General features: G+C 40.8%; 1 protein-coding gene across 1 annotated transcript in view; it reads left to right on the top strand.

Annotated features, from left to right (window-relative positions):
* Positions 1-1,810: 1,810 nt before the first annotated feature.
* LOC103905256 (ADP-ribosylation factor-like protein 8A) overlaps positions 1,811-14,426 on the top strand; it is a 28,834-nt gene continuing 16,218 nt past the window's right edge. Inside the window, exons 1-2 of the mRNA XM_009286863.1 lie at positions 1,811-1,822; positions 4,180-4,260. Coding sequence (XP_009285138.1) covers positions 1,811-1,822; positions 4,180-4,260 — 93 coding nt within the window. The remainder of the gene's footprint in view (positions 1,823-4,179; positions 4,261-14,426) is intronic.

The raw sequence follows: 14,426 nt of genomic DNA, 5'->3' as shown, positions 1-14,426 counted from the left end.
GGGCGGGCGGGCATGAGGCAGCTCTTGCAGCTTTTGCAGCCTCGAGAATTTCACAGCAGGCTCAGATGAGCGTGAAATTGTTTTAAGAGGGAGAAAGAAAATGTCTCCTGTAACTGCAAAGCGTGCCCATCTCAAAGCAGATTCCTGGGCACGGACTCTTGCCCGTGATGCAGAGTTGGCTTTTCATGGCCAGTGTATCCCAAAATAACTCAGAATATATTGTGCATCCTCCAAGGCCACATCTCCCCTGTCACTGAATTCTCCCCTCCCATCAGTTGCATCAATATTAATGCCTCCCACAATTCCTTGATAGCTCTTCCCCAGCATTTAAGTCTGATTTTGGTGTTCCTTTGCCACTGTGATGATGGCCTTGCAGCCTTGTTCCTCTCTAATGCTGACACCTACCATGACATTTTCCATTTTGTTGCCATCTGAAATACATTCCTCATCTTTGTTTGCTATGCTCTCTGCCCTTCTGCATTTGGGTCCATCCCGAAGATTTACTTTCCATCGAAAGATGGAAACAAATATATATGTTAAAAATGGTTAGTACTAATCTTGACACTTCTCAGTTTTCTGTGAGGTGATCACTGCTGTTAGATGCATTGCAGATTCACCTGCCATGAGATATGGGCTTCCAGATGTTCTTCAGTCCTTATCCTGAAAAGTTACTGGATCAAGAATCAAAACCAGACTGGGAGGTGTATGGCTCAAAGTCAAAGAGATTGAGACAATGATGAACATGAGTATATGATATTTGTTGTTTGCTTTCATATATGATTATGGATTAAGGGAAAAATAGGAGATTAGTGTGAGTGAAGAAGTGGAGAGAGAGAGAAGGAGAAAAAGGAATAGGGTAGGGAAAGTACAGAAGGTAATGAAAGTATGTGTTGGGGGACATCAGCAATCAATAAACAAAATATCTGGAACTGGTATTTTAGTTAGTTTGTTAGGCACTCTGGTGGTCTTGGTAGCACGGGCCTCAGCACTCTTCATGTCCATTGGAAGTGTTCATCTCCCAAGGGTGGGCTTTGCTGAGGAGGGGGGGAAAAGGCATGACAAAATATATTGCTTCTTGGATTGATTTAATAAACGGAGCAAAGAAGAACACAGCAGTTCAGAGACCTCTAAAAGTAGTGTGTATTAGACTTTGTGTGTGTAAATGTTTGTCCACTCATTTATATTACATTACCAGTGGAATGGCATCATATGTGTTTGTCTCTCTTGTGCTAATATCTTGAATACCAGAGCATTGCTGTTACTGCAGGTCTGCTTTTGCCAGCAAACGTATCACTTAAGAATATTCTACAAGGCATCCATGTTTTCTGGCTTGGGGAGTGTCACAGACTGCAGGTTTTGTAGCTTTTGGATCTTTCACTCTGGAGATGACACACCATGATAATCACTGAAGAAGGGTGGCTGAAGAATTTGGGAGTAAGGCAATGGATAATATATTACTCTTGAATACAGTTGATACGGGATGGCAGATATAGATTGGGAACTCTATGTGCATTTGTATGTGGCTAGAGTGTGACGAGATGAAAATAACCGTCACAAAACAGTGGCTACTTAAAATGCAAACTGCAATGGATCATAAAAGCAAATGGTAGGAAATTACTATTTTTTCCACTTAGCAATAGTATTCAGAGATCGTATCATGCTAACACTGAATAAACACCCTTTGAGACAGTCTTCTGCCTGATGAAGGGCTTAAGCCATATTTAGTCCTCTGTTACCAGTGGAAACCGTGGATAATGTCACTGCCTTTTACTATGGATATGCACTGATGTAATGGAGTAGAATCTGGCCCATGGTTGTTATGGTAAGGGGTTATGGCAGTATTAATTATCAGTTCAATATTCAGCAACACTTAAAGAGGACTTTACAAACTTCTTAGTATCACTTGTTTTCATCTGTGTCAGTATGTAAGCTCTTTTTTACTGAGATGCAACAATAAACTTGTTTGCATGTCTTGAATATTCACAAAAATAGGTAATTTGTCATGTAAAACTACCTTAGCAAGCAAAATGGAACAGATTTTTTACTTCATGGTGCTTACAGCACTTGAAAAAACCCACAATAATCAGTTTTTTGACTAATGCTGGCAAAAGATTCAACATATCACTTTCTTTTCTTCATTGTGTGGGAAAATAAAGAACTGTAAACATAATACTTTCTTTGTAGCTGGTTCCGTTCAACCAGAATGGAAAATTTTTAGAGGAAAAGACTAAAGACCAATAAAGGGGACACTAATTCTTTGCATTCTATCCCCAATACCAGAGCAGTTACAATTTTTTTTTTAAATTTTTGTCTTCCAGTTTAGCATATTACATATGGTGTATAATTTGCTAACAAAAGCGGAATCCTGACATATTCTATGAGTTTGTTTAAACAATAGCCTCCTGAGTTGGCTGGCTGTTTTTCCAGGCATTCCTGTGCTTGAGTAATGATGCTACATTCTCAGGGTTTATGTGTTCATATGTGTTTATATGTCTGTCCTCCACAAATAAATGTACTATATATTTTAACAAATTAGGCCAGTACCTGCTACAGGAGATGGTTACTGATTGGCTTTTTCTTACTCCATCCAATTAAAAACTTCTGTCACTGCTGGGTACGTGTATCTGTATGAGCAGGTGCATTTATCTTCACTGTTTTTTCCTACTGCTGTTGACAAGTCATTGAAGCAAGGAAAGAGGAGGAAAAGAAGAGAATTCCATGAACAAAAGATGGGGAGGATGTATAGTACAGAATTTAGCAAGAAGGTTCCCATAAGTAAGGTTGAACAAGTAATTGATGGAAGTTGTTTCTTGCCTGAAGGATCTAATTCCAAACACCAAAATCTTGTGAGAGTATCAAGTAACTGTCAAAGGTTATACAGCTTTTAAAGTCCCAGATTAAAAATAATTATTCTCAGTTTGTGAACACAAACTGGAGGCATAGTGTATTCTCACTCTGCCACAAACAGTGAAGAGAAAAGTTGCAGAAAGCATACAGAGACCAGCAATAGCATTAGGGGTAGCTGGTGGCAATGAGTGCACTGTGAGGCACGTAGCTGCTCTGGTGCACCCTGAAGCTCTGATCATCCACTTCTCAGAGGGGAGGGACCTGTTGGAGCATGCCTGCTTCAATCCTTGTCCACATATCCATACTTTCTTCCAAAAAAACCCCAGGACACATGGGATGATGAGATGGGTGAAAGGAATATGGGCAGATAGATATGCAAGGGCAATGGCAAGTCCAGAAGGTCCTGCTCTCCTTTCTGGATGACCGGAAAACCGGGACTACTGTGTATGTTGCAGAGAGCACCTGGGCCTCCAGGTTTTAAATAACCATCTGCATATCTTAATGCACCACTCCTAGGAGACATGATACCATATTAATGATACACTTTGAAAAGGAAGAATGAGTAATGAGTTAACTACTTAGGTCTGAGTTTCACCTTTCTCCTCAAAAGCTGTCTTCTGTAGTGGGTAGATGTGTGTAAGGTTCCTGTTGGCATGATGACAAGCGTCTGTCTTGTAAAAATATTTCTCTGAACTGGGCGAGGAGGCAGCACTTTGGTTTTACGTTTTGGGTTTATGGCGTGCTGAGTTAGTACCTTGTATTTTTCTGTCTTAATGGTGTTCTTTTAGCTTCCACAGAAGGACTCCTCTGCTGTCACCTACTCAGAAGGAAAGGGTCTGCATGTAGTACTCTCTACATGAGTACTCTTTCAATGTTTATTACATTTGGAGTTAAACCATTGGTAACAGTAGTGAGAAACTACAGGGAAAAATTCTGGTATAGTCAGTTTTATCGTATTTTATCATATTGGAGGTTGGACTAGATGACCTTTAAAGGTCCGTTCCAACCCAAACCATTCTATGATTCTGTATTTTGATTGTGCTGCTTTCTGGTTTGCTTAGGGATCAGGTGAAGAATTATCTGAAGTCTCGTGGTTTCTGGGGTGATCTTTGTCGCTGAGGAGAATAAAAGATCGTTTAAAGGGACTGAAATGAACAGTCTTCCTTGGTGTGACAATGCATTAATTGAAGTGCTGGCCAGTGCTCTTGTAGAAAATTAATGTGATATTATACAGTGTTGTAAAATAAAAATTTTAGATTGCAAACGAGAAAGTCATCTGCTGTGTATCAACTATTTTGTAATAAATATATATTTTTTTTGTTTGTATTCTAGTCAGGGCAGTTCACAGAAGATATGATTCCTACAGTAGGCTTCAATATGAGAAAAATAACAAAAGGAAACGTTACCATAAAGGTAGGTGTGCATATTTGAATTAATGCAGAGTGAATAACTGATAGACAAAGTGATTTCAACTTGTAATGTGAAAGTGTAGGAAATGTCTTTTTAAGATGATAATTTTAAATAATAATTTTAAGATGATAATAAAACAGATAATCATTTATCTGTTTTTCTAGCTCAAAAATAACTTTTTTAAAGCATATAGTTGTATATTTCCCTGTTACATTAATCTGTTTGAATTCATGATATCCATGCCAGGCAGAAGCTTTGTTGCACTCTTTTGGGTTAGAAAGGTCATAAAATTCTGAGATATTAAGGGAGCTGAGTTGACTCAGCAACGAGGGGCAACGAGGCTGGTGAGGGGTCTGGAGAACAAGTCTTATGAGGAGCGGCTGAGGGAACTGGGGTTGTTTAGCCTGGAGAAAAGGAGGCTGAGGGGAGACCTCATCGCTCTCTACAACTACCTGAAAGGAGGTTGTAGCGAGGTGGGTGTCGGTCTCTTCTCCCAAGTAACTAGCAATAGGACGAGAGGAAATGGCCTCAAGTTGCGCCAGGGGAGGTTTAGATTGGACGTGAGGAAACCCCATCCCTGGAAGTATTTAAAAGACGAGTAGATGCGGCGCTTAGGGACATGGTTTAGTGGGCATGGTGGTGTTGGGTCGACGGTTGGACTCGATGATCTTAGAGGTCTTTTCCAACCTCAATGATTCTATGATTCTATTCTATGACTCCTGAAGGTGCCTCTCTCTTCTCTTCTCTCTCTCCCCCTCTCACAACTGTAAGTGAAATCTGCAATCTCAGAGATTACGCATCTCAGCGGAGAGTGCGGTTTAGCTCGCATAACGTAAGCTATACAGAAATAGAGCATGTAATATAAGTCAGTTGTCAGGGAACCATCTCTTAGGCCTATAGAGAAGTATAGATGATGCCAGTTGGGTTGTGATTCATGCCATAGGTATCAAAATAGAGATAAATCACTCCAGTAGCATTAAGGCTCTCTCTGTTGTTTGATTATGAACGGAGCCTGGTTGATTAGTCTAGATCGAATTCATAAATTCTATCTAAAATTAGGTGAAGGGAATATAGGTTTTTGTGTTTACCTTGACTTTTCCCTCCTTTTCCTTCATTTCCTCTCCTTTCTCCCTCAGTTCTAAAGATACTCTTTTTCCTCTGGTTTGGTATGACTCCTAAGCCTAGGGAGGATTTTCTGAAATGACCTGTAATGTGAATATAAGCAGTTGTTAACTGTCTACCCACTCACTCTAAACAGTGAGCAGATAAAGGGTGGTAAAAGGGATAATTGACTTCTGTTGTTTGGGAGATATTAAACCTGAACTAAAAAACCCCAAACCTAAAATGACCATAGGGATATAGAAACATGACTGCCTGTCTGTTTCTGGTCTTAGTATCTTGCTATACTTCTTCAAAATTTCACGACCGTAGGGCCTTCAGCTGTACATTTCACTTGTGTATCTACTACTCTGTTATAAGCTTGCAGAATAATCAATAGGTTCCTCTACAACTGCTTGTATGTTACAGTGCCTAATAAGACGGTCTTTTGAAATCTATTCAAATGGAAAATCTAATGTCACCCAACTATTTCTTCTCATCACCTCAACTCTCCTTCCTGTATACCCTCCTGAAATTCACGTCAGGTTTGGCTGAAATAAAAACTCTTAACATTACCCATGAGTCGGTCTGATTTTAATTTCCCAGGAAATTTTGGCGGATTGCCAAAAATAAATTATGGTGAGTATCTTAAAATTACATCCACAGTAAAGACTGTAAAAGGCTTAAAAGGAAAATGGAGTAAAATGTAAAATGGAGTAAAAGTAAAGTGGAGGAGAATAATTATTGCCGTGGTAACCTCAACTTTGTGACTTTGTGCATGATCATTATGATAAGGACATGATTAGAGCCGCCTTTGGGAGAGAATCTGACCTCGCTCATATCACAGAGCAGTTGAGCAAGAAGACAAAGTAGCATCATATAAGCATTTTTAATTCACACATTTCCTGAAAGGTAAATGATAGATAGAAGCCTAAGCTTTTTTTTAATGTAGATGGTGTGTGTGTGTGTTTGTGAGTTTAAAAAAACCAAACTGTCACACGATGAGCACTGCAATACTAAATGCAACGTGGCCAAACTCTTTTTTGAAGTAAAAAGTGTGTTCTTCCAGGATACAAGAATTTCAGTAGAGAATTTTTTCAGTAGGGAGTGCCTGTCTGTAGCCTTGAACAACCAGCTTTTGTGTGATAGTAGGAGAAAATGTCCAATTTAATGTTCTAAAATAAATACAGATTATTACACCTTTATTATTTTTTTAATTAAAATATATTTTTGCAAGAAAAGCACATACTGCAAGAGTTACAGGAGTGAAACTTCTGAAATTTTGAGAGAACACCCTCACTCTGCACAGATAATGGAAGCAGAAAGAATTTTTGTCTTGATTTCTTACTTCTTATAAATTCTTCAGGGATCAGTTGAGAGCTGCTTGAATTGCTAACACATACAAATGTGAGTGTGCAGTGTCTCTCATTTTACAGTTTATTCCCAAAGATCAAAATTTTCAGCATTGTTTTCATGGAATTCACTGTTAGTAGTGTGTCTAGCAAACCCTTATATTTGTGTGCTGCTGCCTAGTGTAAGGTAAATATGTAGGAACTAATGGCATCATGGTAATGAAATCCAGTTAAACTTTGGAGTTTGTCTACTGGAATAGGTAGTCAAGACTAGCATTACTTTACACAGTGGGCAGCTCTCTGAAAACACAGAGAAATTTATATGGCAATATGAGTAAGCCTGCATCAGTTGGACTTTATCTGGGGAAAACATAGGTGACCAGAATCAAAAGCCTCTCAGCACTTATTCTTGCAGCCAACCCTGTATGCTCAGTTTATTTTGCAGACCCACGAATCAGAAAGAGTAACAGGTAATTGAACTGTTTTTTCAGGAGACAGAAGTAGCGCACAAGGGGCACATTCTGCTGAGTAACCGTTACGCAGCTTTTTCTTGTTAATGGAGGCTGTTATTTCATGATGCTTTCTGTTAGTTCTTAGGAATGCTATGTTTGAAACTGGTGAAAAACCACAGAATTTCATTGATGATGAGGTCTTTAACTTCTGGTCTTGGCCCTTCTTCACCTCTATTCTCAGTATATACAAAATCATCCAAGCTCTCCCTCATCTCTGCTGGTTCATTTCTCTGTGGCCAGCTCTGCTTGTGGTAGTGCGTACACTACATGTAAGGTAAGGCTGGTAAGGGGAAATTTCAATTTACAGGAACATCTACTTTGATTGCAGTAGGGCAGTATTCATGCTGCATAACAAGAAGGTATACTGATTGGCAGAGAGCTGTTTCCTCTCTTTCCTTGCTATGGAGTTTCCCTCCAACTCTCCTCATGCCCGTTAGCGTGTCCTCATCAAACGTGTTCCCCTCTTCCACTGCCTGGTTCCTTTGTGCCTCACCCCTTCGCATATACACACAAAGGCCGAACCCTAAACACCTCATACCTCAAAGTACCGCTCCTATCCCTTAAAGAGAAAGCAACAAATGTCCTCGCTTAGTCCAGGAGTGAGTTTGTCAGTGAATGAGAAAAATAAAGAAGTTCTAGTCTTGGGTCCCTCTGTTGAATGTGTCTCAACAACCATCCACGTGTTGCTGAGCAAAGAGCTGAACTCTGCTATAGAAAGAACATACTTCAGCCTAACAGCAGCTTGGTACATTCCTGTTTATCTTCTCCCAAAAGAGTGCCTTTTTAACCAGATCAGAACTTCTGAATATTTTTTCTTTTGGGGTCCAAATTCTGCTTTCCAAACAGAATCTTTCTTGTAAAGGGAAATAAAACCAGCCCCTCTTAAAAAAACCCACAAAGTTACAAAATAACCTTTTAATACACTTGCTTTTCTGCCTGTGGTAGCACTTCTAAACCTCAGTATGATGTTCCTCATGCTAGGGTCAAACTAGACTTACCTTCTGGGAAATCTAAGAGGAAATCAGGCCAGCCTAGGGAGGGTGGCAGAGATTAAAGGTCAGCTTTTACAATCATCTTAAGTAGATCATGGTGTGAGGTTTTACATTCTACTTTAAGCCTGGCCGTACACCCTTGGACCCCTTTTCCATCAGTACCAGTGACCACATGGCAAAATGGTAGTCAGATCAGCCAACTGATCTAGATAAAAGCAGCCTCTAAAAAAACCCACCAACCAACCAAACCAAACCTGTCCCCATGCTAGTTTCTCCCCAGTCAAATTACCTAAGTAGTGTGCTCTGCAAACAGCTGCGTGATTGCTGGTGCCACCACAATGTGGGAAAGCAGGATACAGACACAGGCAAAACAATGTGTTTTGGGGGCAGCCTGGATAGATTGACTTAGATAGCTGCAAAACACCATATTTAGAGCACAGAATCTGAACAGGAAGAAAGCAGTCTCTCCATTTGGTGAGACAAACAAAGTTTTCCTTCATCCTTCCACTCTGGTAGCTAAAAACTTTTAAGCACAACTAACACAGCCTGTTGCTAGAGGGCTGCTAGAATTATGTGTTCAGTATGCACGCATAGACTGATTGTGGATTCAGATGGACCAGTGACAATATTTAAAAAAAATAAATGTTTAATGCTATATTGTTAGGATTTATGAACATTGGATGGTGTTAAGTTTTCTAGTCCTTATGATTAATTCATGATTCATATTAGTTATGGAAGAGAATTTATGGAGAAGTCAATGGGCATGGATACCAGAAGAACAGTCTGATTGATGTGCTAATTGTATAGATTTTCTCCCCCAAGATTCTGTTTATTCCACACAAATGAACATGTACACTAGCTATGACAGCAAATCGAATAATGTATTTACAACAGGAACATCAGAGGTACTTCTTTACAAGTGCAAATGCATCCTAAGGCTATCCTATGCTTTCTTGACCTCTTATACATCAATGGCAGATGTGTAGGAGAATGGGACCAGTGGCAGAATTGTGATAAGCATCGTGATACGAAGCAGCAAATGCAGATTCACAAGGAAAAGCTGTTTGTTTCCGTATAAGTGGTCAAACTGTCTTAAGTTTTCACTTATTCAGAGGTATTTTTTTCTTATTGTTCTTTCAGGCATGCAGGCGTTCTTTGTCCTCCTGCCTGAGCCTTCCCTTCTCTTTCAGAAGATTACATCTGTACTGAAGCAGTACCTTCCACTTGAGCTTTAGCGATGCTTCCCAATTCATCCAGGAGAGGATTCTATTTTAATTATTCCTAAACATCAGTTTCATGCACTTTTCATCGCATCTGCCTTGCTTTACCACTGATCAAAGAAGTCCACAGATGCCACAGTCAATAAAAAAATTAACCGTATTCAACCATAGTTCATAAATAATCCACAGGAATAAGAATTTCCTTTCAGTTCCCTTGTTTTCTGTCTTTTGCATAGGAACAATAAGGCCATGATTTAGAGTTCATGTAGAGAAAGCATAAGGATAGTTGGAGTGCTATACTGATGCTGCTACAGAACTGTCAGACATGAAAGAAAATGAGAAAGCTGTTGATGGTTCATTCAACTAGACAAACAAAAGCCATTTACAAGTAGAGTCTTCAAAATAAAGTATTTTTTGAGCCAGGATAGTTAAAGTAGATGAAGGAAGTCACTAATAAGTTTGTACTGGAGTTGTCTGCACAGATGATATCGCAAGATCGAGTTCATGCAGGGAGGAGGTGTGTGAGTTTCTGTGGAACTGCCTTGTTTTACACTTTGATCTCAAAAGTCATGTTGTATATAGTTGTTACAACAGAGTTGTTAAGAATAAGGGGATAATGCTAACATTAAGGGGATAATGCTAACATTATTAATATGTTTATTAGTTTCAAAAATGGTACTTGGTTTGGAAGCCAGTCTGCACAGGAAAATAATTTATCTTAACCAGTTCTCATGGTGTCTCTGCTACAACAGCATACAGTGAAAGTAAGAGGTGTAGGTGAATATGGCTCTTACGTATAGATGCTTATTTCCTTAAAAGCCTGACAGGATGAAGTACTTGTATGTCACTATTTCTCTATCTAGGTAAGCTGTTAAAATCTTACAGCCTAATTGCTAGATAAAGTTTTCAAAATTATTTTACTGTGAGAAGGATGACATCATTTGTTGGTAAGTTGATGACTGAAGAATGGCGAGGGGGATGCTTCTTGCTGGAATCCTTTGATGAGCTATTTGCAGCCTAGTCAACAAGGATTCAGAGTGAAAATTTCTTTAACTTTTTTATCCCAACAAAGCAAGTTACCTTTCTCACAGAAACCTTATGATATCCAACTGTCAGCTATTGTTAAAATTCCTGGATAAAGTGGTTTTTTACTAAACCTGTGAAGTCCTTCAAACATGGCAGGAGTGATCTTCATGGTAAGCAGGTAGGTCTTGCGTCTGACCTTTTTCAAAGGTCTCAGGGGACACTGCAAAACAGAATCAATTAAACTTACTATAGGAGTGAGGCTGAGAAACCATCTGGGTCAAAAAGTCATCAAGTGAAAAAATGGCATTCCCGAAGGCTAAGACTGATCATCTTAGGCAAAGAAAGTTGCAACACCAAGTAGTAGGCGATACTAATCCTTTATGTGTTCTTTGCCGTATTTTGGGGTAGGCCACTAAGAAGGACATGCTATGCTAGTGCAGTGTCACTGCCTGGTTTCCTGACTACAGTTCTATCTCTAGATTCCATACAATTCCAGAAGGCAACAAGAACTAAGGAGCCCACGGTCTTCTTGACTTTCTTCTGATTTTGACAGTCGTTTCCAGAAGGCAGCAGATTTATTCTCTTATTTAGTCTCTAATCCTAGAGTATAAAAGTATGATCACTGGCATGCCTCTGTATATGAGTATTTATCTGAACCATACTGAAAGAAAAACACTGATCTATGCAAGCCGAAACATTTTGTAGGAAGAGGCCAATTTCATGTGCTCTTTAATTGAAATTGAGCATGATCAGAAATGTAAAGCTGTCAGCTTTAACCATGAATTGTCAAATTTTGGCTTGTCAATGTATTTAATGAAACCTGTCACCTATTATTTAAAAAAAAAGAGGAGGCAAAGAGGAAAGATTTTACCAGGCAGTATTTGAAATCTAAGCAGGAAGCTTTATGGATTTTGAGGTTGTGGTTGAGGTATTAAATTACAGGATGATTTCCAGCATCAGAATACCTAATGTACTACAACTTAGGGATCTGTTAAAACTTTTTTGATGAAGTTAATAACAAAACTGATGGCTATTACTTTTTTCCTGATAAAAAAAAAAATCTATGATGGAATTAATTTGGGGTTTTAATTCCAAGCAAGTTTTGTTGTTTGCTGAGTGATTTGATTTTGATGGAATTTCTTGGATTAGCTCAGTATTAGTAAATCTCACCAAAGCAAAAAGATTACTGTTCAATAAGCTAGACAGTAGCTAAAAAAATTCTTTTAACCAAATTTTGAGAGCCTCAGAAGACATGGATCATGAACTGTTATTTTAAATGATTGTGAAGCTCCAACTAATCAACCTTTGGTTCTCACAGTGATGGTCTTAGAATAGTCTCAGGTATCAAAATGAAAGAGCAACACAAGACGTGCATACACACAGGCAATGCAGCAGCTAAATTTTCCTTGCTCTTGGACTTTGTTTAAGCTTACTCTCAAAATAGCACTGCCAGCCAGTTTCTGCAACCCCCCTGGATATTGCAGTCCGGAGGGAGCAGTGAGGAGCTGCTTCGGGGGACTGGAGCTGCGGAGGTTGGACTGCGGTCACCCCAGCTGTCACCACTAGAGGCCAGCGTCCTTCCACGGGAGCTGCAGCCCGGGCCGGTGCAGGCCAGTCTGCTGGGGGGCAAAGCCAAGCTTCTTGCTACTTGCTATTTGCTCTGATGTGGCAGAGAGGGAGGAGGAGGAGGAGTATCCCAGCTCTGTGCGTTCCTCTCCCAGCTTTCTTCGTTGCAGCACTCCTCCCTCCTCTGGATAGTAGAGTTTCCAAGTCTCCAAACATCCTCTTAGAATCCTTCTGCTTTGTAATGCTTCATCCTGCTATTCAGCAGCAACTAAAAAATATCTCACCTGTCATTTCACCATCTCACGTGTCATGCAGTAATACAAGCCTCTGTGTGTGCTGCCTGTATAGCTCCAGCAGTGTTTCAGCAAGTACTGGCTATTACGTATGGCTAGGGTCACTCTGAAAAGACCGTGCCGTATCTGGGCTGATTTCTATTTCTATTTCTATTATTTCTATAAAGAAGAATTTTTGTGGCATGTCCCAGTGATTTATGATAGTTATGTGTAAGAAAAAGCTGTACTGCTGGATTCAAAAGGGCTGTGAGCCACAGCAGGATGTCCAGTTACTAGTGATAGACCCCGGGGATTGTTTAGCGTCTTCATTAGTAACCTGGATGATGGGACAGGGTGCACCCTCAACAAGTTTGCTGGTAATACAAAACTGGGAAGAGTGGCTGATACAGCAGAGGGTTATGCTGCCATCCAGAGGGACCTCGACAGGCTGGAGAAATGGGCTGACAGCACCCTTATGAAGTTAAAGAAAGGAAAGTACAAAGTCCTGCACCTGAGAAGGATCAACCCCAGGCACCACTACAGGCTGACTGGCTGGAAAGCAGCTTTGCAGAAGGGGACCTGGGGGTCCTGGTGGACGCCAAATTGACCGTTGGTGAGCAGTGTACCTTTGCAGCAGAGAGACCAATGGCATCCTGGGCTGCATTAGGAAGAGCTTTGACAGCAGGTCAAGGAAGGTAACCCCTCCCTTTTACTCAGCACTGGTAAGGCCATACCTGGAGTACTGTGTCCAGTTCTGGGCTCCCCAGTACAAGAGGGATGTGAAGCTACTGGAGAGAGTCCAGTGAAGGGCCATGAAGATGATTAAGGGCCTGGAGCATCTCTCATATGAGGAGATGCTGAGATATCTGAGACTGTTTAGCCTAGAGAAGAGAAGGCTCAGGGAGATCTCATCAATGTAGCCAGAAGATGTAGCCAAACTTTTCTCAGTGGTGCCTAGTGACAGGACAACTGGTGATGGGCACAAACTAAAATATGAGAAATTCCATTTAAACCATAAGAAAATAGTGTTTTTACTGTGAGGGTGATTGAACATTGGAACAGGTTGACCAGGCAGGTTCTGGAGTCTCCATCCTTGGAGCAGTCTGCTCTAGGTGACCCTGCTTTGACCAGGGCAAGTTGGACTATACAATCTCCAAAGGCCCCCGCTAGCCTTGGTGGTTCTGTGATGCTGTGGAAAGGAGTTAAATGAGGGTTAGAGAGTGGCTCAGAGAATAAGCATGGAGCATACTCAGAATTACTCAATAATCAACTAAGAAGGAAAAGTATGAAAACACTCTCCCATCTGATAATTTGGGATGAGAAGCCTTGGAGACTGTATCTGTGCTGGGAGTTGTGCGCTGCAGAGTGTGAGACAGGATCATGCATTAGATAGGAACCTCTACAGTGGTTGGGACAAACACGTGGGGCTAGAAGCCAGTGTCCTGAGTCAGAACAGGCAGCGTTGAATGTCTCACCAGTCATTCAGAGTAACCATTCGGACTCCTAAAAATGAGGACCAAGAGTTGATCTTGTTGTTGATCTTGAGTAGGGAAGTGATTGTGCCCCTGTACTCGGCACTGGTGAGGCCGCACCTCGAATACTGTGTTCAGTTTTGGGCCCCTCACTATAAGAAGGACGTTGAGGTGTTAGAGCATGTCCAGAGAAGGGCAACGAGGCTGGTGAGGGGTCTGAAGAACAAGTGTTATGAGGAGCGGCTGAGGGAACTGGGGTTGTTCAGCCTGGAGAAGAGGAGGCTGAGGGGAGACCTCATTGCTCTCTACAACTCCCTGAAAGGAGGTTGTAGCGAGGTGGGGGTCGGTCTCTTCTCCCAAGTAACAAGCAAAAGGACAAGAAGAAACGGCCTCAAGTTGTGCCAGAGGAGGTTTAGACTGGATATTAGAAAAAATTTCTTCACTGAAAGGGTTTTCAAGCATTGGAACAGGCTGCCCAGTGAAGCAGTTGAGTCACCATCCCTGGAGGTATTGAATCATAGAATAGAATCATAGAATCATTGAGGTTGGAAAAGACCTCTAAGATCATCGAGTCCAACCATCGACCCAACACCACCATGCCCACTAAACCATGTCCCTAAGCGCCTCATCTACACATCTTTTAAATACCTCCAGGGATG

This window comes from Aptenodytes forsteri, unplaced genomic scaffold (genome assembly GCF_000699145.1).
Source record: "Aptenodytes forsteri isolate BGI_AS27 unplaced genomic scaffold, ASM69914v1 Scaffold166, whole genome shotgun sequence".
Classification (NCBI taxonomy): domain Eukaryota; kingdom Metazoa; phylum Chordata; class Aves; order Sphenisciformes; family Spheniscidae; genus Aptenodytes; species Aptenodytes forsteri.
Note: the sequence above shows the minus strand (reverse complement) of the source record. Positions and strands in the feature narration are given on the sequence as shown.